The 26,023-nt window shown below is 36.0% G+C and overlaps 1 protein-coding gene across 3 annotated transcripts in view; it reads right to left on the minus strand.

Annotated features, from left to right (window-relative positions):
- The window catches only part of CEP192 (centrosomal protein 192), a 59,441-nt gene extending 34,244 nt beyond the window's left edge, over window positions 1–25,197 (minus strand). Inside the window, exons 1-17 of one of the 3 annotated variants that reach the window (XM_087931036.1) lie at window positions 25,169–25,197; window positions 22,757–22,944; window positions 21,404–21,523; window positions 19,473–19,606; window positions 17,844–17,893; window positions 15,833–15,962; window positions 15,481–15,614; window positions 12,888–13,031; window positions 12,601–12,739; window positions 11,153–11,211; window positions 8,153–8,369; window positions 7,351–7,482; window positions 6,175–6,239; window positions 5,882–6,079; window positions 5,326–5,449; window positions 2,587–2,675; window positions 1,640–2,270 (exon numbers count right to left, since the gene is read on the minus strand). In XM_087931036.1, coding sequence (XP_087787162.1) covers window positions 1,640–2,270; window positions 2,587–2,675; window positions 5,326–5,449; window positions 5,882–6,079; window positions 6,175–6,239; window positions 7,351–7,482; window positions 8,153–8,369; window positions 11,153–11,211; window positions 12,601–12,739; window positions 12,888–13,031; window positions 15,481–15,614; window positions 15,833–15,962; window positions 17,844–17,893; window positions 19,473–19,606; window positions 21,404–21,523; window positions 22,757–22,923 — 2,533 coding nt within the window. In that variant the 5' untranslated portion in view covers window positions 22,924–22,944; window positions 25,169–25,197. Of the gene's footprint in view, window positions 1–1,639; window positions 2,271–2,586; window positions 2,676–5,325; window positions 5,450–5,881; window positions 6,080–6,174; window positions 6,240–7,350; window positions 7,483–8,152; window positions 8,370–11,152; window positions 11,212–12,600; window positions 12,740–12,887; window positions 13,032–15,480; window positions 15,615–15,832; window positions 15,963–17,843; window positions 17,894–19,472; window positions 19,607–21,403; window positions 21,524–22,756; window positions 22,945–24,956 lie in introns of all 3 variants that reach the window. The other 2 variants (XM_026699432.2, XM_087931037.1) reach the window with 2 other exon arrangements.
- Window positions 25,198–26,023: the final 826 nt, after the last annotated feature.

Here is a 26,023-nt window from a genome sequence, read left to right on the forward strand (position 1 = left end):
ATTATCAATATTAATAATGATTGAAAACTGGGTAATAAGAATGGGTACAACAGTAGAAAAATTTTCACTGAACAGTATAATTAAATCTGGGGCATAACTATTTTTTCCAGTAACATACCCAAGGACAAATTAGATTTCTTTGACTGCTGAATCAGCATTGTAGTTGTCCTCCGAGGGCCAAGGCGTGGGGGCGGGCGAGGGAGGGAGATGGGACAGATGCTTCCTGCAGCATCCTGCTTGCCAAAACGGGGCATGGGGGGCCCATGCAGCCCGCCGCCACATTTTGGGCGGCAGGCGGCCAGCCACGCTGAAAACAAGACACATGTGGTCCCCTGCACCCCATTTTCACTAGCAGAGGCACCATTGGCCGGTCCTCTGCTATTTCCAGGCTGGCCCCACGGGCCATATTTAAACATCCCGCAGGCCAGATTTGGTCCATTCGGTTGAGTTTGAAACACCGCCCTTCTAATTACATTATGCATTTAGCTGTACATTAGCATGGCGTTGGCATAGCTTTCTTTTGATGTTAATACATTTTTAATCATACAAGTATAATTGAATATTCTATTATATTGTATTCTTAAGTAAAACTCTGAATACACTTGAATGTAAAAAAAAAACCCACACTATTTATTGTGAATAAAAATCCAATTATTTCATATTTCAAATCAACTAATTCTGATAATTAAAAACAAACTTTTCAGATTATTTCTAAAGCATGTACAATTATCATGACTTTATTTTTTTTAAAAACAAACATGCAAAAATACAAAGTTAATGCATCAATTTGTAATAATTATGACTGAAGGACACATAAGAAAAATAAATAAATTAGAAATGTTAGGTACTTCTCTCAAGTTCCCCCCTTTTAACTCATGTTTTCCAGAATGTGACTTTTCTATTTCTTTTAGATGGGCTACATGGGGAAGTATGGGAATAAAGATAAAATAGAAAACATTATTTTTTGTTACAGTAATATATTTATTTAATTGAACTTAAAATCCAAAGTACTGCATTTTGGGTTGGGTTTACATGGCTATACTATGACATTATTCCTTTTAATACATAGTTACGCTTGCGATAATTATTTTTACCTGTAAAACCAAGCCACAAACCATGATTTCAAAACCATAAGTACTTGATTGAAATTTTATGCTAAACAAAAGTAAACAAATTACATAATGACTTAGCTTGTATGATCCTCAAATAAATACTACCCATATTTACCATGTATGCCTATTTTCCAAAGTAAGTCCAAAAATAAATGTAGAGCAATTAATATTCTGCTACATTTACTTCATTACTTCTTATGAACCAGAGATAGGTTTGCACCTTAATATTTTATTCCTATATTTATGCACAATTTTATATTTACATTTTATTTCTATATTTATGCATAATTTTACATTTCATGCCAAATAAACCAGAAAAGTATAATGGGAAACACACAATACTGCTTGCTGTTTCACTTAAGCAAAAAATCCCTATTCATATTTCCATTTCTTTAGTTATCTTTTTATTAACCAATATCAATCAAACTGGCACATCAAGACTTTCATTTAAATATTGTTTTCCTTGTCTGTCATAAAAGTGCCTTTTGAATTCAAGTCAGGTTACGAAAAAAAAAATTAAAACTCACTTGGGATTGATGGCAAGTTGGTCTCTGAAGATACTCCAGCATATTCAGGTGGCTGCTCTTTTGAATTTTGTAATGAAGTCTGCTTTTTTGATGGAAAATATTCAGCTGTATTAGATGATGTCTGCACAGATTCCACTTCTGTTTTCTGCTCAGAAGAAATACTACAGTGCAATCTTCCAACGCAGTTTCCCTCATATATTTTTTCCAGATGCTGCTTCTCTTTTCCATGGCTGGTATTGAAATTGCTTTTAGATGAAGTTTTGGATTCATGCATGGACAAAAATTTGTGCCCATCTATGATGGCTCCTTCATGTTTAATCAGGTTTTCTTGTTCATTGTTACCTTCAACTTCTTCAGCTCTTCTGAGATATTTTTCTATATCAAATGTACTATTTTCTATATTGCTCGATAATAACTGATTGACAACTGAGAAGTCTGTGAGCTTGTCACCTTCTGGAACATTCATTCCTTCTTTATTTTTGTTGGAAAGTGCCATCATCAAAGCAGCTAGCTGTGATGGTTCAGCACTAACAGAAGCATTTGCAATCGCAGATGCAATTGTGCTCACACTCAGAACAGAGGGCTCAAGGTGAAGGTGCTTTCTTTCAAGTTCTCGGTCTCTAGATTGATTCTGAATGGAAAAATAAGTGATTTGAATATTTAACATTACATTAAAATGTTTAATTCAACTGATGTGAAAACTCATCAAAATCTTACTCAACCCACTCGTCTAGAAAAAGTGACCCAATTATAACTGGACATTATGAACCACAAATGCTACCTGTGCCACATTAAATCCTCTCAGAGAAGTTATGTTTTATATTCTAATCTCAACATGAATAACTGTATTTTGAAACAAATGGCAGACTTGTTTTAGTAGTTTTATAAAATGAAACCTTTTTTATCAATACATTTGCTTTGATTTTGGAACCTATTTGCATACTTACAGTTCTATTTTCTCTGGACTGCATATCTGATTCACCAACAGCAGAAGCAGTAAATGCAACTTCCTTTTTAATGCTTTCTTTTACATCTCCTAAAGAAATGAACAAAACAGATAAGACAGTCAATTCCAGGTAATTTAAATAGGTTAGGATATTATTTAAACTATTAACAGTGAGAAAAGAGGCCTAGCATTTTAAGGAGCAAGAGCTGGTCTTTAGCTTTTCATACAGATTTGAAAGCAAACTTTGCAAATAGTAATTGTTGAGGATTCTCCAAACATAATTTCATAAACTATGATTTATGATCACAAAGAATGCTTTATGAACACCAATGCTACAAGTAGTCAAGTAGTCCTCCACTTATGACCACTATAGGGCCCAAAATCTTAGTTGTTGAATGAAACACCACATGACCACTTTGCTTAATGACTGCAATCCTGGCTCTCCCAGTTGCAGTTGTCCCTTGGTGCACTTTAGAAATGCATCTCAAATCTGGTAGAATCGTTTTTCTTACTGCAGACTTTCACAGATGCCAGATTTTAATCATCTAGCTTCACCCAAACAAAAAAACTCAATAAAAAATAAAGCAAATATCTCCATATTTGGTAGTAAGTAGTCAGTAGATATATTGTGATATATTTTCTACTGCATATCATAGAGTATGTATCTCTTTCCAGTTAGTATTGACCTAGATATCATTTAATGCTAATTTCTGTAAGAAAAGATAGTTATTTCCCAATTTTTGGAATGACAAATATGAAAAAGAATTCCAATGTCTTCAGAAAGGGATATATGTGAGAAAATCTGCAGCACTGCCTGCAATTGAAAGGGTCCTGAAACTAGTCTCTCTCTGAGGTCAGATTAGTATTCTTTAGGAAAAGATTTAGCAACAATCCAAGATTATCTAACAAATATACTATCTTCTAAATCAGTAGCCACCAACTGGTGGGCCATGGAAAATTTTTGGTGGCCCATAGAAATGGCCCCCAAAAGAAATTGATCTGGGCTACGTGGGAAAACAAGGCTGCTCTGCCCACATGGCCCGCCCACCCACTGGACCCCACCCTTCAGCCGAGCACAAAACTTACCTTGAGACTGAGTAGAGAGCCATGCAAGCTGGAAGTGGAAGGTAAGACCAAAATGGCGGGGGAGGGAAATCCGCCCCAGGGTGGCTTGCTGACGGTAGGAAAGTTGGTTCCATATTCCAGAGCTATAGTAGTCACAGGACTGGCCCTTTGGTCATCCTGGAGCAGCTCCTCCACCGGGATCACTACAGCTGTGGAATATGGGACAGGCCCATGGTGGCTGGAATGTCCTGCCGCATCTGTAGTGCAGAGAGAAGCAGCTGGAGTCAAATTGGCCCCCTGCAAACTGTTGTCTCTCTCACTGAAGTGGCGCGAGAAACTTCAGCCAGGCTCTCGAGAGATGAGAGTGACTCCAGCTGCTTCTGTCGTCTCTCTCAAGGAGCGCTCAACAGCTTGGCTGGAGGGGGAGCCTCTCTCATCCCCCGCAGGCTCTGCAAGGCGGACGGTGGGGAAGTGATGCTTAGGAGAAATGGATCGTCCACCTCCGGGCTCCAGAGCGGGTTTCTCTCCTGCCAAGGGTGAAGCCGTCGGGTGGGGCAGGAGAGGCAAGGAGCAGCAGAAGCAGCAGATGGAGGGGGGATGGAGGAAAGCAACTCTCCTCTTGGGGGGTGAAGGTGTCAGCCTCTCCCTCCTTTCCTTGCCTGCCTCCAGGTGAGGCTGGAAGAGCCCCCATAGCTTTTCCTCAGCTGCAGATCTGAGCTCTCTCAATCCTCCCCCTGGGATCTGAAAGGAGCCCCCGTTTTCTCCCACTCCCTCCTCCCAATTAATCACTGAGGGAAGCGGTCCTTCTGCAGGCAGCTGCCTGCTGAGAAGCCCCTGGAGAGGCGGCCAAGGTATGTTTTTCCAAGAGGCAACTGGATTTTCTTGTTTTTCTTTGAAGACGTTTCACGCCTCACCCAAGAAGCTTCTTCGGCTCTGACTGGATGGTGAGGAATAGAAGGATTTACACTCCTTCCAAAGGAGTATATCTAGTAATATTAGATGCAACAATAAATAGGAAAAATATAGTACTGGTGTCCTTTCACTGTTCTTTTTCTAAAGAATCAGGAGACAGAGAAGATTGACTGGCATTGCTAGCCTCCATTTATTCCAATGTCTGAGCCATCCAGCTTCCCAAAGGAGCACTGACAAGCTTACTGCACACCAGGAACAGAACCCAGCTCGTGCCCAGTAAATCAGCAGTTACAGTGCTAATTATGTTTCCCTGAAAGGATTGAAGTCGAGTACTAACGGGAAATAACCCTATGCCACTGGGACCTAGTATCAATGATTGACTTCAGCTATCAGAGAAATCTGTGTCCATGGATATTATTATCCATGTCATTACTGGCCATGAGAGCCTATAAAACACTAAAATAAAATAAAATATAAAGCAAAATTAAGAATTGGCCAGCTACTCTAATTAGTATGGTTATGAGGATGATTGCCCCAACTATTGAATGTTTCTGTTTCCTAGAGAAAGATAAGGCTAGAACTGGAGAAAGATACCATTCCCTTTGCCACACAATAAGTAACATTAGAAGGAATCTAAACTTTTCTTCCAGGGTTGTTGAAAGGAGATATCCAATACCGGAAAATAAACAGCTATTCAGAAGTGAAATACAATCAGTGCATCCTAACATACAATAAATATTACTACATATAAAGTAGAAATTACCTTGAAAATTACTAGACATATTCAAATCCTGTTCACCAGAGTTTGTTGTATATATATCAGATTGCCTCAACAAAGGTATGGGCTGTCTCTTCTTTGGAGAAGTGATATGATAACCAAAAGATGGCTATAAAAAGATACAATGAAAACAATAAATTTTTGATAAGCTAAACAGTACTTGGGAAATGTATGGACTAAATCTAGCCATATCAAATGTCTCTTGAACATTTGTCTAATAGTTGCTAATATGTTTGTCTAATAATTGCTAATCAATTGAACCAAGTATCCCAAATGAATATTATCCTGTGTAAACAACAGTAGTTTCTATAGATCAATGTCCAATCTTCTCTGCAGTAGTTTGCAAATACAGAACTATCAGAGATTTTAAAATTAAGTTTTTAAAGCCACATTGTTTATATAAATGAAGTATTCTGTCTTGCCCATGATCCTTCGATGAATCTTCTTTATTTTTAATAATTTGCCAACTATAATAATTTTAACTGAAAACAATGCTAAAACATAATGTGTCTCCTGCATATAAAAGCAGGTATATATTTACCCGTTTCACATCACCACTTCCGCCAAGGCAACCAAGAGCCTCAGATTTCTGACCAAAGAATTCTCCCAGAGAAAGTCTTAAATAACTTGCATCTCTATTAAAGTCATTTTGAGACTCTCTTAATATATTGTGGTTATTGATCGATTTCCAAGATGTATCTTCTAATCGAGATATATTTTGCAGGTCCATTTTCTCTTCCTGAAATTATACAAAACACAAAAATAATATCAAGAATTATCTTTAAGTTTTTAATACAAATATTTTTGAATGTATCTAATGTTGATGTTACCTACCTGTATAAACCTGTGTTCCCTTTCAAATATGTCCTGATCTTTGGCAATCATAGCTATTGCTTCAGCTTTTCGGAAGGGTTGGGGGAGGAATAAGAGAGAGAGAGAAAGAGAATACTTAATGTAAAACTAGTCAAATTATAAGAAGTCCAAGAGCGCACTCTAGACTCTAATTTCTTATAATCTCTTATATAAGCTTTATGAAAAGGTGTTGTTTTCTTTCATTTCTACTAGAATATACTATATATTCTATACTAAAATATCTATACTAGACATATTCATTTCTACTAGAATATATCTATTGAATAATACTTAAATATTAAGTATTATATTTAATATTTAAGCCATTTGGAATACTCTATATGTATCATTGGCCTCATAACAAATACTGTGCGCATTCTGAAAATCTAAAGCAAAGTAGTCTCCCATGTGAACCAGGTTTCCTTGTTGAAGAAGCTATTTTAAAAATCATTCTTTATTTTTAGAAACAAATACACCAAGTCATATTAGTAAGCATTAGCTTAGTAATTTTGTGGTTTTAATTATTTCTTGCTTTAAGTTTAATTATTCTAAAAGCATACTTTGTCCACTATATCTTGCTGACATCTGAATTATATTTTCTGCCAAGCATACTATATATAGCAACTCAATCAGTGGTGTTATTCGGCCAGTTTGACCAAACCAGTAGGTCCGAATCATCTGTGAGCAAACCGGTTCACTCCAGTTGCTGGGCCCGCCCGCCCGGGCTCTATTCTGACCTTTATTACCTGGTTTTGAAGCTCAGCTGCTTTGTGCGGCAGTGGACTGCCACGCGTCAGCTGTTGAAGATACAGGGAGAGTGCAGGATTATAGGAGAAAGTCAGTAGCAAACACTCTGCATGTGTGCGCGAAGCATGCAAAAAATGCACCTACCAAGCCATGGTAAAATTTTTTGAATCCCACCACTGAACTCAATACGTTGTCTCCAGGAATAAAACTTTTTAACCATTAGTTCAAAGAAAAATTACCAAGTTTTACATGCATAATTTATATACTTTTCATTATTATTTTTTATAACATAGTAATTCTTGATATTGAGAAATTAATTCTTTCAATTGTGAGCCAGCAAATGGATGCTATTTTAGAATTAAAAATATACTAGTAGAAATTGTAAAACAATAAAAGTATAATCAGACTTACCTCCAGTTATAAAGTCTCCACTTATGTCTGAAACATTGGATTTTTGTTCTTTATCAAATGAGGTATAATATGCAAGATCTGTCACCCATTTACCCTCTTCATTTTGGTATACAACATTATGTGACTGGTCTTCTAAAAAATGAATTTTATGTTGTCTTTAAATTTTTATGTTAAAGAGTTTATATCATAAGAATATTACAATTAACATAAGCAAAGTTTGTATTAAGAACCCTGGTGGTGCAGTGGTTAGAATGCGGTATTGTAGGCTAACTCTGCCCACAGTCAAGAGTTCGATCCGGACAGGCTCAAGGTTAAGTGAGCTTTCTATCCTTCCAAGGCCACTGGGGACCCAGATTGTTTGGGGCAATATGCTGAGGTTCTAAATTGCTCAGAGAGTGCTGTAAAGCAATATGGGGTGGTATATAAGTCTAAGTGCTATTGCTATTGCTATCTATTGGAGAAAAGCAAGATAAATTAAGAAAGCAACTAACATGACTTGATATAACTAAATTCTGTTACTTTGTCTAAACTACTGTATAATACAAAATATTATGTTTATTGTTCAATTGTATTTCTGTTCATTAGCTATTAACAAATTTATTTACACTAAGTGAAATGTATCATCTGAAATTACTTATTATTTAAATTACAGATTCATGTAGCACAAAACAGCAGCAACCGCTTACAAAGAGTTTCTCAGATTAAGAGCCAAAGCAAAACTAAGAAAGTCTAAGTTACTCTAGTTGGCATGACAAGATGAATGGGTGCCAGAACTTTTGAATGACCTAACATTTTTACTAACCTTTCATTGTATGTTGATCATGTTCAGATTCTTTGCAAATAGTGGGGGACAGATAAACATCAGCCAAAGAAATGTGGTTTTCATTAGCCATTTGACACTGGTTGGGAAATTTGATTTGTTGTTCTGTATTCCAGATCTCAGAAGCAGCATTATCCTCAATACATTTAAAGTAGAGTGAATCAAGATTTAGCTCAGAGTTGATTTCATTTGTGGCGTTCTTTTAGGAAAAAGCAAGAATATACAAAAAGAGGAAATTTGTTTTATGTTTTTAAAATGCTCTTTCTTTTCATTATCAAGTAACTGATATATTTCCAGGTTATTTTCTAACACCAAAACAAAACAGAAAAATCACACACTTATACAGGTAGTCCTTGATTTACAACAGTTCTTTTAGTGATCATACAAAATTACAATGGCACTGAAAAAAGTGACTTATGACCATTTTTCAGTTACAACCTTTGAAGCATCCGCATGATCATTTGATCAAAATCTTGCTTGGCAACTGGTTCATACTTATGACTGTTGCTGCATCCCAAGGTTACGTAATCACCTTTTCAAACCTCCTGACAGGTGAAGTTAATGGAGAATCCAGATTCACTTAACAATCAGATTACTATCAACTGCAGTGATTCACTTAACAACTGTGGAAAGATCGATTGTAAAATGAGGCAAAATTCACTTAACAAATGTTTCAATTAACAACAAAACTTTTGGGCTCAGTTGTGGCTTTAAGTAGAGGACTACCTATATAGAAGAATTTTATTAACGTTGCAATACTTTATCAATGCTCAGATTCTTCGGTTCAAATTCATGATCATCAGAAACAATTCTGCTTCATTGGTTACTTTTATTTATAAAGAGATTCCATTCACTGCTAAATAAAGGAGCAAGAGACCAACCAAAGTTGAATCTCTCAAGCTATCAAGAAAAAGATGTAGTGCTATTAATAGTTACATATTATTAAACCAGTCACACAATAAACCTATTGAACTTTTACATTCTAGTGATACAAACAAGATAAGTAATACAAAGGCATCACACTACCCTTAAAATAATGGAGTGAGATCTTCTTTTTGCTTAGGTGATACAGTACACCAGCTTTTCATTGCTCTTGACTGACAATTAGATGTGAACATATTCTGATTAAACTATAGCATGCTGCATGACACCCTTGTGATTCTTACTTAGTTTTACAATATAAAGATAGTCCACAACTGGCGACTATAATGGAACTGGCCCATTTCAGTCAGAAGTCATGATGGCCATTAAGTGAAGCACCCATGACTGCCTCACTTATGATCCCCCATCCCTGCTTTTCCCGATGGAGTTGTTGCAATTGCAGATGGGTCATTAGCCTGAGTATAGGGTGCCTCACGGAGGTCCTGGGAGGCCAAATGCAAGTCCTGTCCTGGGTCTCTCAAGGCATTCTCCTACACTGAAAGGCCTTGGCCCCACTTCCCAATCCACAGGGTCCCACACCCTCACTCCATATCACCCATTGCGCATTTACCATTCAAAGCTCTCCAGAAGCTGAGCTAGGGAAGGAGGGGAGATCATTCTGTTCCTCAGTCACAAGATACAATCCTGGAAACAGATAGCATTTTGGAGAAGCCACAATTCAATGCAGCCGCCCCAAAATGGCTGCGTTCAGGATCATGCCACATGGTCAAGTAAAGAATTCTGGACTGCTGTGGAGATTTCCAGAGCTTGGGTTAGTGAAGCAAAACAGGTCTCTTTGTTCCTGGGAATTGGCTGCCATTTCTGGAGCAGTTACAATTCAATAAAGCTGTCGCAAAAATGGTGGCTGCCTGCAGGATCATACTACATGGCCTGGGAATGGAGTGATCGCCCTCCTTCCCTAACCCAAGCTCTGGAGGTCTTCAAAAGATAAGTGCGCAATGGATGTCATTGGGATGATTGAAGTGGGAAACAGGCCTAATGCCTGGCCCCTGGGCCTGCAGGGAACCACTAGAGGGATGAGGGGGGATAGGTGGAGAGCCCCGCTGCAGGACCCCTGTGGTTGGTCTTAAGAATTAGCTGCATGGGTGCTATAGATGCTATAATTTTGAAACCAGGTTGTAAGTTGCTTTTGAAAGATTTGCTATAACTTTGCACAGTTGGGTTATAAGTCAAGAAGCATCTGTATTTCATATAGAACTATTTTTGGAGATGTTGCAAAAGTTTCAGTGGTTCTGTACAATATATATTATAAAATATTGTGTGCTTATTGATTTTGAGATATTAACTGTTTACTGATTAGCTGTATTAATTACTATTTCCAAAGTCTTTTCACTGTAAATTGTCTTATGGAATTCCTGTTCCAAATGCTTCTCTCTCAAGACGGTTGGCTTTTCTTAGCAATCCTAATGAGATTTATATATTCCAAGGCTTGAGACAACCTTTAAAATAATAGTATTCATCCAGTTAAATGATCTCCACAGTAGGTTTACTAGTTTCCTTTATGACTTGTTAAATAACTAGATTCCTATCACAGAAAACTAAATAAAATTTTAATCTTCCTAGTTCTGAATATAATTTTATTTTGTTTTTTAAAATATTTTTATGACTAAAACTTTTATGGTTATGTCTTTTAAGGGACATTGTTAAGTTAGAAAAGTGGTCAAAATGTAACTATTTCTCCCTTTTCTTTCTTGTGTGCAAATGTCATAACTAAATATTTATATATATGACAATTATGCAGATATGTTTCAGGACAACATTTAAATGCACAGTCTTAGGTAACAAAATGAAACACAAACTATTAGTTTTAAAACCATAAGAGCAAGAATTTGTATTGAACTTGCATTTGAAATAGAGGAATTTTTTTTGCAAATGCAAAACAACAATGAAACATCCCTAATAGACAGTCAAAAGAACATTGATGAGATTTTTTTTCAAAAGCAAAAAAACTTGCATCTAATAAACACTCAAAATATTTTATACAAGATTTAAAAAATAGTCTATTACAACAAATTATTAGAACTTACATCCTGAACTTACATTTCTGCCATCTGTAGTAATTTTGAATATTCCATCTTCCCTATCATACCCATGATAGTCTGCAATTATATAAATACAATTTTCATTTTATTATACATGTGTGTCCTGTTTTCCTACAATAATCCTATTAAATTGGTTAGGCTGACAAAGTGTGATATATAACTAAAACAATGCTAAATTAGAGCTTAAGATACCATTTGCTCATTTATTCATCTTTCCAATTTTAATATATTAATACACAGAAAGATCTGTAGCTAAATAGGTACATATCAGTGATGTATGACTATTTCTTTATGGTATACATTATTTTTTCATGTACATTTCCAATCTGGTTTGTACATATTGGGGTTTTTAATCTCAGCCTCTAAACTCCCTTTTTACAACCCTGTAGTCCCTATTCTGTAGTCCCTGAGCCACAGTGGCACAGTTGTGCAGTACTGCAGGTGTCGGGACTCCAACATGCACCCCCATTCAAATCATAAGTCTCTAACCGCATCTCTCAGAGTAAAAAAGATTGATTTATTAGGAGTTGATATGTTGGCGTTTCCTGGTTGCAGTTGACTCTGACACATCACTCATTTCACCCTTGACCCTGGTTTTCCCGCCACCCCTAGATGTATATTCTCCAATGAGGCACATCCATAGCCAAGAGTCATAAATCATGCTCTCCAGTAATAATTTTGCACGCCAGGGTTGCCAAAGCAATTATCTCAAGCATTTAAGGAATGCACTGCTTTCCCCCTCTCCCTTTCTGCTGATAACTAAAAAGACCAAAAAATATTTTTTAGTTGACAGCATGATACTTCAGCTGACTGCTGGTTGCTGCAATTTGGCAGTTCAAATCCCACCAGGCTCAAGGTTGACTCAGCCTTCCATCCTTCTGAGGTGGGTAAAATGAAGATCCAGATTGGTAAGCACAATATGCTGACTCTGTAAACTGCTTAGAGAGGGCTGTAAAGCACTATAAAGCGGTATATAAGTCTAAGTGCTATTGCTTTTCAGGGTAGAGTTGCTCTAAACTAGAAGGCAATGATGCACCTTGCTGTACCTTTGGCTTCACCACTCTTGTGTTTTTAGAAGCATAAGCTGCAATGTACCAATATTTTAATATTTTAAAATAAATGTAAGCTATTTTTTGGAGTTAAAAACTATATTACAAGAGTATTGCTTTTCCATTACATATTATTATTTGATACCATCGGTTATCAGTTAATACATAAATGCTCATCTCAAATTTCTTAATTAAAAGTAGCCAGTATTTAGAAGGCAAAATATTCCAACAACATTGTGGCCTTAAAACATTTTAGGTTTTCTTTTTAAACTTCATACATATAACATTTTTACTTATTCAATTTATTTTTACACGTAAAGGTGTTATCTAGGTAATTAGATAAGATTAACACATTCAAAAAAAGCATTAATGAAAATAAGTTACGAAGTTATCTTACCTTCTATCTCTGAACAAGTGTGTTGAGAATCTGTTTTTCTGCTTTTGATTTCAGAAAGATTTGCTGCTGTTCCCACAGGAAGTTTATCAGAACTCTTACGGTACTCTGATTTAGGATTAGATTTAGAGTTTTCATTGTTCTTCCATAGGAAGGAAATAAAGACAACTTACAATGTATGTAGACTTAATAAATATATTTCCAATCTGTTGAAGTTCATTACTAAAAAGTTCCAGTAATATTAAGACTGATTTCCACTAAAAATGTAACTAAGTTTAATTATCCCGTACCTCTTGCCTTGTAATTGTGGGCAACTTGAATTGTTCTTGCATATTGTAATGTGTTTCCTTAACATCATATGATTCTTCATAACTTGCAATAGGAGAATGATTTCTTACTGCTGCTTGATAAACTGTTGGAATCTGAAATTTTTCCTGAAGAAGTTAAACGTTTAAATTTCAAATTTTTAACCAAAATGTCTAATTTAATCACTGATATTATCTACTTAATGTTAATCATGTTTATCTTAGTTCCACTTTACACTAATAAAAATAAATTTACTTGACCAAAATTGAAACCAGTGCAGAAAATAGTTCAATTAAAACAACCAGGTATTATTTCTTATAATTAAAGAATCAATTCACTTTGTAATTCTTAAGCATAAACCAATCCTCTCCATTCCAATAAACGTGTGCCCATAACATACTTGAATATTTGCATGCATGTAAGTATGTGTAAACATACATGTGCAAGCAGGTTATATTTATAATCAAATTTATATAGCCACTCATCTATTTCATCCAAGACAACTCTTAGACACATTAGACAATTTCCACTCAAACTCCAATCTTCTCTTTTTGGAAAAAGCTATGGGGCTTCAACTGCAAAAGTTCCTGATAAAGGTAGCTGTCTGGGTCTTTTCAATCTAAATTCAGACTGATATGGGATAGAAACAAATTTTGTTTGTTATGGTGAATGACTTTGTAGGGACCTCTCTCCCAGGTACTTTTGATACTACTGACTACAGTATCTTTCCAGAGCTCTTGAAAGGACTGATTCGTAGAACAGTAGATATCTTCTTTTCTAGTCCAGTGGGACTATTAATAATGATATAGGATGAATACCTATTTCATATGAGATATGAAGAGCTTGGTTTTTTCGTCCACATTACATTATTTATCATCTACATGAAGGTGCTGGGGAAGGTAATCTGTTGCTTCAAGATGAATTACCAATCACTATTATACTGATCCACTCAGAGCCAAATAGGAGATGCTTTGGAGGTCCTTACTTTGTGTTTAGATGCTGTGAATAACTGGATAGGACAACGCAAAGTTAAGTTAAATACTAGGAAATAGTGGCTATTTGCCCAGCATCCATGAGAAGTTGATAGTCTAATAGTACATTTACAGCTGGAGTGAGATTCACCCTATAGTATCTGAAAAATCCTCCATTATTATTTAAGAGATAGCGGCTTATTAGATCATCAAAAGCCATAAACAAGCCTTCAGCTTAGGAAACTGGAAGATAAACTGAATTCCAAAGAAACACAACACATTTGCTGATATATCAGGAATCATATCCTATCCTCTTTTACTTATTAGTAAAAATATGTGTGGAAAATTTTTTGCTTCCAAAGGAACAGCCACGAAGTTGACAAGAGGTTTCCTAGCTCAAAGAAATACATTCACAATTTGGGAATTCTTCTGAATTGTGATTCTAAATCTAAATCAACAGGTAGAATCTGCAGCCAGTGCGGCTTTGGTCTAGCTTCAAAATTTGTACCATTAACAAACTTTTTTGAGCAGAAACTCTGGCAGTAGCCCCTCAGGTCTTTCTTGTTTCAAGATTGTATTGCTGCAATGCACTGTACCTGTGCTCCCTTTTAGAGTACCAGGAAACTGCAACTAATACAAAATCCGCCTGCATTCCAACAAGTACAGCTGATTCATCAGAATAACACCAATTTTGTAGTCATTGCATTTCTGTAGGTTTTCTGTAGATTTCAGAACACAACTCAATGTGTCATATATTGTAATCATGCAGGCAAGGTCCTAAGATCCCTATAGGTTTCCTCAAAATTGACTCTGGCTGGTTTATCCTGTTCAACAAGAGATAGCAACAGCAATAGCACTTAGATTTATATACTGTTCCACAGTGCTTTATAGCCTTCTCTAAGCAGTGGTTTCCCTGTTTGGAAGGTGAAGAGGCCCATATAACAGCATGGGCTGGGTTATTCAGCATTCTCTGAAGGAAAAATCATATAGGTAGACCTTGACTTACAACCATAATTGAATCCAAAATTTCTATTCTTAAGTGAAACATTGTAAAGTGAGTTTTGAAGCATTTTACAACCTTTCTTGCCACAGTTAAGAAAATCACTGCAGTTGATAAGTTAGTATCATGGCTGTCAAGTGAATTTGACTTCCCCATCGATCTTGCTTGTGGGAAAATCACAACAGAGGATCACATGATCCCAGGACACTGAATCCGTTGTAAATATGAGTCAATTGCCAAGCACCTGATTTTGGATCACATGAGCATGGGAATTCTGCAATGGTCATAAGTGTGAAAAATGGTCATAAGTCATTTTTTCAGTGTCATTTTAATTTCGAACAGTTACTAAATGAACTGTTGTAAGTCAAGGACTACCTGAACAGAGTTCTCCAAAACAGTATGTGCAACACATGCCTAGATGGGAATATGTTTTTAAACAGAATACTTAGCTTACATATTTCCATACCTCAAGCAACAGATTTACATCCTTTTATAAATTTTAAGCTTCTTCTGTAAGCTACCAACTTTATTGCATTGTTTCTGAAAGTGAAACTGTCAATATGAAATGTCCAATATTACAGTGACAGATTTTTCATTTAGGGATACCTGTTCTGGAGGTAATTCCATGCTTTTAATATAGTCCCCGTGTTCCTCTGCATCTTCAATTTCTGGCAGTACAAGCTGTTCAAAATACGCTTCCAACTGATCATCACAGAACTCTTCATCTCCAATATCATAATCTAATATAGAAAAGAAAGGTTTGCTATTAATACTAATGTTTCACATCATCATCAGTGATCTCTAGAAGGTTGTTTATTGTTTTTAATATGTTATTTAAAATTAGCATTTAGCTGCATGAAGGAACTCAATATATGCAATGATCTGTTTGTTGATATGGTACATCACCATTAGTAGAAGCAGAAGAAATTCCCCAGATTTTAACTTTTTAATCTCATACCTGCAGAACATTCTTCCAGGCTCTCAAAGCTCAGCAATTTCTCATTTTCTATTAATCTGGAAAAGCCAGCCACAGAATTGCTGACTGCTTCACTTGCTATCTCATTCTGATCAGGATCTAATGAAGCAAACTGCAAACATTAATTTTAATAAATTACTTGTTTGATAATCTGAAGAATTCATAAATTAATCTATTGGCATAAGGTCCCACAAAAAACTCACCGGATGGATACAATGAACTTATATAAAAGTTATTCCATTTAAGTCCCACATGAATGGTTAAAAGTAGATTCAAGAAAATTAAAATCTCTTAACTGTATACAGCATAGATTAGTAGAAAATATTAAATTAAAAAAATGAATCTTATCATTTCAATAACCAAGATGGAAATTCTGATTAATCAAATATTTGGAATTTTTAAATTGTCAACAAATACATGGTTTATATGGATATTTTATATAGCAATAGCACTTAGGCTTATATGCCACTCCATAGAGCTTTACATAACTATGCAGGTATTTTAGATACCCGAACTTCCAAAAAATTTCAACAAAACTTCACACCAGAAGATCCTAAATTATAAAAGAATTATAACCTTATAGATTAGCAACTGATTAAAGAAACTGAGTACAGATGAGTAATGCAATGGGATCTTCTGAATGTTTGAACTAGGACTAGTTCTGTTTAATTGTTTTATGAATGAACCAGGATAAACAAGTATTGCAGAGAATTATGAGCACCTATTCAGGCTGATAAATGGCTTATAATTTAATTGGGCGACAAATACATTTCATTAATAAAAAATGGACAATTAAATGGAGACAACCTAAATATAAAGCACTAACCCAGAAATGAGTAATTACGAAAATATTTAGGGATGTTTAGTAACTATCCAATTATCAATTTAGGAGCTCAGATTTATTAAGATAAAGATTGAAACATTGGGCTAATAGCATAAAGGCACTGTTATAGAAGATAAACAGTGGAGATTAACTTTTGGAATGTTCTATAAAATTGTAGGATAAAATAGTTTGGGATCATCACAAATATATAAAAGAAGGCAAGAAAAATAATGGCTTGTTCGATCCTATATTAATTCATGATTTTTTCAGTTTTGTCAAAATGTGTTCCATTTTATAATTTCTCAAATCATGGACAAGAAGAGATTGAGCTGAGCATAATGTACAAACCCAGTCAACCACAGCTAAGAATAACTTCCCAGTTAAAAATAGATGACTGGCTGAAGGGGTTTTATATTAGAGCACATCAATCTACAGGTTCTTACTTGTCTTTGTGCTATCGGATGGATAAAAATGTTAATTCCCTCATCTCCTGATGTCTGATTGGATATCAGGGAAATAACAAGCAGCAGCATTTATCAGGATTGTTGAAATGACAGGAAAGACAAAAAAGGCCTATTTTTTCTCCCATCAATAATACTGTATATGAATGTCCTGGCTTCATTTAATAATCCAATGTAGTTTCAAAGGACTGTAATGGTATCAAAGTATCTTCTTACAAATTATATATATTACCTGTTTTCAGCTTAGTTCATTCAGAAAGCCAACATAGATTATTACTATTCTCATTTTATGATCACTTGGCAAAAATTTGCAGTTTTAAAACTAAATATCAATACAGATTATACATTTTGAGCATTAACTTTCCAGATATTTTGTCTCAGCAGAAAAAATGTTGACCTGTTCTGATATCCTTTCTCCTAAACTATTAATGAAAAATCTAACACAAGGGTTCTTACAGATTAAAAAAGAAAGCGCTCCATTCACATGTGAAATTTTGGTTTAGTGTGCTTACCATATAAGTTTTACAAAAAAAGTACATAGCATGCTTGATATCTCATAAAGTACAAATTGGAGTATGAAATAATCTGAACAATGCAAAAGTCCTTAGGTTGATTACAGATATTTGTTTAAATACTGTAATTGTTCAGAAATGGAAAATGAAATTATAGGATGCATATATGTACTTTAACAGATCGTAAAAAAAGTTACCCGCTTTTCATTTTCTTTTTCCAAGGAAATATATTCTTTAGTTGTCAAATCTGAAAGTGAAAGAATGTAACAAACAGATCCATAAAAATGATAAATGACAATCACTTATATTTTTTAAAAAATCAAGTTTCTCTTGCATTGCAAGTAGATAACATAACCAAATCTTCCTATTAACATCGGACATGAATGATATTTTTTTAATTAGAACTTATAACATATATGAATCATCAATCATTCAAATAATAATGGATTTTACCTTGTTCATGAATTAATTTATAATTCTATCCCCCATTTCTGTCTTACAAGATGATCCAGGCAATTAACAAAATAAAACAGATCAATTAAATATGCACAAAAATTAAAATCTAATTGTTACAAGTATGTTATTGGGGAACTTTACAATTGAATTGTACCTGAAAATATTTGGCAGTCTAGGTAAAAATGTTTTATTTCTTAAAAGTTTATGCTCCTTCTCAACCCCCTCCCTTATTAGCACTTTTTTATCCAAAGATGTGATATTACTCTCTTTTGAGCTGACTGCACTTTCGATTATATGAAGATTCTGTCAATGAACAGATTTACTATTATTATGTAAAGTAAGATAATAAACTACAGGTAGACCTCAATTTACAACCACAATTTCTACCTTTGGGAGAAAATTTCAGATTTCAGAACCAAAAAGATGTAATAGGTTTTACTCCCATTCTGCTCTTATTTATTATCCTTACTTCCTATAGCAGGCTTGTCATACGCAGGCCACACCCACCCTGACTCTGCAAAGGCAAAAGTCATGATACGTCACAATCCGGCACATGACATGCTGTCCTATAACATTACCTAGAGCTCCCTTAAGATTCATAGACTTTGTTTTGAAATACCTTAGCTATTTGCTGAGAATCTGGGAATCAATAATGCTGAATTATCATTACGTTACATTTCTACAGACTTCCCTAGTAATCTCAGATTTGCCAATAGATTCTGCTCTGAAGCCCTTTTTCAAACAGTTAGATTAATGGAAATGTGTGTGCGCTTCCATTACAAGCACACCTCAACTTACAATCATAATGATTTGTAAGTCAAACCAACCTGTGACTGGACTCAATTTTACAATCATTTTTACTATGGCAGTAAAACGAGTCATAAGCAAGTCAAATTTTTATGAATGGGTATTTTTTTGCCAGAAAACGGCAAAAAACATAGAAAACCAGAAAAAAAGTTATAAATTGCAGTCACATGACTGCAAGACACCACAACTGGCTTTAAATATAAGCCAGTTGCCAAGAGACCAAAATGCAATCATGTAACCAAGGAGGAGATAATGATAACTTTGAGAACAGGTCGTTAATAGCTTTTCTGAATTCTGTCTTAATAGTCATCAAACAACAAGTCATTGGTTGAGAACTACCTGTTTGCAGATGTTGGGGTTTTTATTTTAGAAACAGGTATTATTTGATGTTACTTAACTGACAAATAAGATTACAGTTACAATTAATACAGCATATATTCATTACACCAACATTTTTTACATATTAGAATAAAACATCATATTGAACACAACTCCAGAAATTTGATTTGTTGTGGATTTCTTGATAATGCTAAAACTCAACAGACAAAGCTAAAACTGCATACCTTCTAAATGTTTTTCATGGAAGCTATTTGGATTTTTGTCTAAGCAATCATCAGTAGAATTTTCGCTTTGTCTTCTTTGCAAAAAATTTTGGTGTGGCTCCAGTATAATCTCAGCATCATTATCAAAATTTTCCCTGGGAAAGTTAGAGTTAGGTTTTTAATCATGAATTTAGATTTTAAAAATCTCAAAAGTACTTTTTAGCTAAATATCATTTCTTTTTTGTAATAATAAATCTGTTTCTATTTAAAGGCAAATATTTAAATAACCAATTTTAAATATATACAAGTGTACTTCTGTCTTTTTAAAATATGTAACCAATCAGTTGTTCATCTAATTTCAGAGTTTCAAAAAGAACATTTAAAGTTAATATGTCACAGAATTGTTTTTCAACTGTAAAGTCATTTCTCTATCAGTACATCATAAAACCAGATGATAAATATACAATTAAAAAGCCACTTTGCTTAGGAATTTACTATATAATCTAGGGAAGGCCAAGATTATCATGCCCACTTCGGAGTCTAAATCCGAGGAGGAAGACGAACAGCTGTCAGGGAGCAGAAGAGTGGCTCCGTTGGCTGTGGAGGAAACACAGAAGGGCAAAGTCAGGCTGGGCAGAGCAGGGAAGAGGTAGAACAAGAGAGGGGATTCAGAGGAAGACCAAGGCCCACTCCCTCATCTTAGGGCACGCAGGGAAGAACGGAGAAGAGAACAACGTGGTTTGCGTGACTTACGGGGGAAGAAAGGGCCCTGATTCCCTTCATAAGGCACACCTGGGGAGGGAATTTAAAGGAGAGGCAGTTGGGAGGGGCGTTTGTCAGGATGTTGGCTGCTGTTATCTGAGTTCCTGGCACCTTCCCAATTGGTTTGATTTACTGCTATGTTACTTCACTTCTGGAACTCCTTATTTTGCCCTGCTGGATTTATTACCTTATCTTGCTTTGTTGGATTTATAGTTTGAAGTTTTCTGTTTACACTCTTTTGGATTGGAATATCTGCAGCCAAAGGCTGTTGCAGGTTCCTGGGAGAGTTTTTTCTCCAGACCAGAAGGTAATCAGGATATTGGGGGCAAAGTTGAAGCTAATAAAGGGACCCCTAGTTATTATTTGGCTGGGTTGCCTTTGTGCTACACCCCAGGTCATCACAGAGATACATGTGGAACAAAATCAAAATATCATATAAGACTCTTCCTTACAGAAAAAAATAAATTTGGTGACCATACTGGGGTCAAAATCAGACTAACTGTCATTAAAATGTTAGAAATATGTATTAAAATATTAGCTTATTTATTTGAATAAGAATATTTAATAAGAAATTTTGATGATAGGTAGTCCTTGATTTACAACCATTCATTTAGTAATCTTTCAATGTTACAATAGCACTGAAAAAGTGACAATCATTTTTCACACTTACGACCACTGCAGCATCCTCCTGGTCACATGACCAAAATTCAGATGCCTGGCAACTGACTCAGGTTTATGACGGTTGCAGTGTCCTGGGGTGATGTGATCACCTTTTGCAACTTTCTTACAAGAAAAATCAATGAGGAAGCCAGATTCATTTAATAACTGTGTTACTAGCTTAACAATTGCAGTGATCAACTTAACAACTGTGGCAAAAAAGGGCTTAAAGTGGGACAAAATTCACTGAACAAAATACAAAAAACAAAATAACACTTATTTAACAATGGAAATTTTGAGTTCAGTTATGGACATAAGTCAAGGATTATCTGTGGTATTTTTGTGAAACTTATCAAATGCATTTTGAGAATTAGGAATAGTGTTAATTTATTCCTAAAATTCTAATCCATAAACAGACATGGTCCTTTTAGGAAACAATAGGAAATATTGAAGTACAATCTATTCTTATTAATTATGCCAAAATTATAGAGTTTTGCATCAAATAATGTACAATTGGTTAATATAAATCTTACACAGTATCGTGAAAGTTAGACATAAGATTTTTTCTTGGATCTGAATCAAGTTCACCACCACAGGAAGATGCTAATGTGGCCAAAAGTTTTCTTTCAATGTAAGAAGCATGATCAGAAAGTCTGCATGAAAACAAATAAAATAGTTACTTGTCCTTCATGTTCTCAACTTGGAAAAAAAGTACATGGATTTTTAAAAGAAGAATAAGATTATATTAAAAACAGTTATAGTATAAAGGAGGATAGAAACAATTTTCATTTTTTTCCAGCCACAAATTTGACAAGGTATCTGTATTAAAAGATGCCAGCAACTAGAACACCAAATTATTTATGTATCCAAAAATATGCAGTCTGAGAGCTTCACTACAGAATTTTAAGAAATCTAGGGATTATCTAGTTCATACCACAACTCATATGGGACAGTACTACACACTAGAAAAAAGTATAGCAGGCTAGTGACTTTTTGTTGAGCAAACCGGTATATGTGATTAGTTCATGGTTTGGCTTGTGCAAATTTAGGAATTCAATATTACTCAATGGGCTAACAAGTTGTTTAAATAGATACCCACTGACACCTTTTGATCCACTAGCAAACTGCTCTTGCTCTTTCATCTAGTTTTTTTTTTTTCTGAAATTTTCATTCAAAATGGCATTCACAATTCAAATTTCATTCACAATTTCCTACTGGAAAAAGAGAAACACTTTAATTCTTTTCCTTGTTTTTTCATGACAGCCCTTTCTCTGTATGGCTTCCTATGAAATCTCTTAGTCTTCCCCAGTCCAAGCACAGAAATTGTGCTTGTCACTCAGCAAGAGACACAAACTTGCCAGCCCATTTTAATTTACTACATTTAAAAAATTCAATCTATGTATCTAATTTACTGCCTTAATGGAGTTATTTAAACAGACCATGGACAAATCAACTCTGAATAAGTATATTGGGCAAGACCCAAATGCGCCAATGGAATTTTCAAATAGTTCTCACCAGTTCACTTGCATCATTTAACTAGATCACTAAGGCATGTTATTATGAATTATATTTTAAGTATTTAGCAGCTGTTAACATTTTATTTGAACCATTTTTCTAAAAAGTCAAATCAAAATAAATAATGAGGCCCTTATTTAAAAAGCACATTATGCTAGAATGCAGTAGGCAAATTTGTGGCTATGTCATGCAAATGAAAAGAACTACAATATATTAATAAGATAAACCCTGGTCAAGTTAACAGTGGCTATGCATATTGTACAAATATAGTTCAACACTGCAAAATGAAAAAACAATTCTGGAAACAATTTAAGATTCAGCAATTAGTAGCCATGAAAAATGTTTCAGTCACATTCTATTAAGTGCATTACCTGCTTTGAGAACCAGTTTTTTGCCTGGTTTCTGTTGAAGCAGCAACTGGAAGACCAAGATTTGATGAAAGTGTGATGTTGTCTAAAGTTTCGTTGGTATAGTTACCTACAGAGTTGATCAAAACACTTGGAAATATCTCATCCCCAATAGGTTTGAAATCTTCCATATTACTCTTGTCTCATAGTATCTGAAAGTTTTAATACAAACATAAGCAACAAGGAAATGGATAATTTTAGAAATTTTAAATTTATAATTCTAACATTGCTATGTATTAGTTTTCTACTGTACTATATAACCGTACTCCTAAATGTTGAATACATAAAAGTTATCTTTCATAAAACTAAAGTAGCTCAATAATCAAGTATAATTCTGAAAATTACAATTACAATTTACTGGTATTAAATACTTTACCAAAAAGGTAGCCTTGTTTAATTGTTACACTATAAAAAAACATGGTGAATTCTTTCCTACAACATTATCAGTCTGTTTAATCACCACATGCATTGATTTAATTTTAGCTTTTAATGCTAAAATGTTTATTATGTTTTGTTTCAGAGAGTTCAGCATCTGAAAGATACTAAAAATGAAGGGGGAAATGTGTTTTTATTAAGATTTTTAAACGAATCCTAGCTTGTACAAATGCTATAGTGAAATTATCATCAATGACTTGGGTACAGAAAAAACCTGAGTGTGACATTCATACTGTGCATTTTATATCCTGTTAAACAACTTATTGCCTCCCTAACATTTAGACTTCAATTGCCACCGGACCCAGCCAACACCTCCAAACACAACGGAATTGTGGTCCAAAACCAAGGGAACAAACTAAACTCTACACACTTGTCTTCTACCAATAAAACATTCAGCTAAAATTTTCAACAATTTTAATTGCATAATACAGGTAGTCCTCGACTTAGAACAGTTCATTTAGTGTCCGTTTGAAGTTACAACACGGAAAAGTGACATGACCATTTTTCACACTTATGACCACTGCAGCATTCCCACGGTCACGATTTATATTCTGTGATTTCACAACTTACTCACATTTATGATGGCTGCAATGCCGTGTGTCATGTGATCCCTTTTGCAACCTTCTGTCAATGGGGAAACCAGATTCACTTAACAACCGTGTTATTAATTGAATAGCTGCATTAATAACTAATTTAATGGCTTTAGTTAACAAATATGACAAGAAAAGTCATAAAATGGGACAAAACTCAATTAGCAAATTTCTCACTTAGCAACTTAAATTCTGGGCTCATTTGTGGTTGTAAGTCACCTGTGTCTCACATTTCTGTAAAACCAACTAGTCTTTCTGTTAGACTTCTAATAATTCATTAAACAAGGATCTCTTTTATGGCAGGCACATGAAGAAATAAGGAGAAAAGCTCCTTAAAAGCCTTTGTGATCAATGTCTTCATATGCCTGCCATAAAAACTCCTTTGTTTAATGAGTTATTTGTACTCAGCTTTGTAGAAAAACTCTATCTGGAGCAGACAAGGAGATGCAGGAGGAACACCCAGTTATTCACATTAATCGGATTGTATCATAACTTATTCTAATTTTAATCTTGACAATTTAGGTTCTTCTGCCCCGGTAGGCATCACTTTGACTGCAAGTGGTTAAAGACATTCTAAGCCTTAGAAGGATAAGCCTTCCCTCCACCTGGTGCCCACCAGATGCGATAGATCTTAACTCTATTTCTCATAGGCTCATAGCCCAACACATCCGGAAAACAACAGTTTGGGTCCTTCGGTAGAGTGCGGGGATCAGCGCTAGCGAAAGTTTACCCAATTTTGTTCGGCACTGGCTCCCTTCAGGTAAGGGAAGGGCACCCAACCAACTAACACCTGGGATGCGCCTAGGTGTTCAAAAGCCCGTCGGCCGAAAACATTCGGACGAGAACCGCAATTTCATCTCCGTCTCCTGGCCAAGAGCGCGTCCCTATCAAATGGAGCGAGGGTCCGGATTCGCGTCCCGCTACCTCAGCCCGTCGCTCGCACGCGAAACTGGCTCCTCGAACCGACGGCACCAACGCAGCGGGAGTAGGAAAAAAAAATGGGGGGGGGGGCGCTAAGAAGTTCCGAGCGCCTCGCGACGAAGAGCGGGAACTGACTTAACTTCTTCTTCGCTGCCCCCCTCCCCCCTCCGCTATCGCATTTAGCCGCCTTCGGCAAGCGCAGAAAACAAAGCTCTCACCTAATCGCAGGCGAAGCGCAACAACCAAGCAGGGCGCGCGAGCGCCTCGAGGCACGTGAGAAACCGCTCCAAGGCGTCTCGGAAGTCCTCAAATCCCACCCACCCCGAACTCAAGAAAAGGAAAAAAAACTCTCTCCACCCCACCCCCGTCCCTCTTTTCCCCCGCCCCCGCCCCCGCCCCCGTTTCTTCGCGAGACGATGCGCACGCGCACCTTCTCTTTCGGGCGCCTCAGCAAACCCGTTCAAGAAAAAAAAGGCGGAGATTAGAAGCGCAGAGACGCGCACGCGATTGGATTGTGACATCACCCAGAAGGGCTGCGGCCTTTGGATTGGGCGAGAGGAAGTGACGCGCTTGCTTTCAAATGGCCTGGGAGATTAAATAAAATTCAATCCCGAGGAAGTGGTGGCTGTTTTGTTCAAATTACGAAGGCATCCTGCGCCTTAATCCCGATTCACGGGAACCGTGGAGATAATGGAAGTTATGCGTTGCATGGAATCGGCCTTAACGCTACTTACCATGCGACAGAAGTACTGTTAATGGACTCGCTAATTGGTTTTGATACTAATCTAGGGCAAGATGCGAAAGGCTTCAAATAAAGTACTTTATTACTCTGCAGGAGCCTCGCATTAAGTGGAGTCTCACCAGGCTCAAGGTTGACTCAGCCTTCCACCCTTCCGAGGTCCGTAAAATGAGGACCCACATTGTTGAGAGCAATAAGCTGGCTCTGTAAACCGCTTAGAGCAGGGTCTCCAACCTTGGGCCCTTGAAGCCTGGCGGACTTCGACTTCGAAGTCTGCCAGGCTTCAAGGGCCCAAGGTTGGAGATCCCTGGCTTAGAGGGCTGTGAAAGCACTGTGAAGCGGGAAAAATAAATGCCAGTGCTACATACTGCTTTCCCTTCTGTAGCACCCTTCTACAGGCTTCCAGTAATGTAATGAGGTCCCAGTTCCTGAGCTGTTGAGAATTCCTCTTTCAGCTTACCTTATAAAGAAAACAGCGCGGCACACTTGTGTTTCTCAGCTTCTGGGAATATTATTCTTTGGATTTTTCCTCCCAAGTATATACAC

Source organism: Pseudonaja textilis, chromosome 3 (genome assembly GCF_049901715.1).
Source record: "Pseudonaja textilis isolate UNSWEBS1 chromosome 3, rPseTex1.2, whole genome shotgun sequence".
Taxonomy (NCBI): Eukaryota; Metazoa; Chordata; class Lepidosauria; order Squamata; family Elapidae; genus Pseudonaja; species Pseudonaja textilis.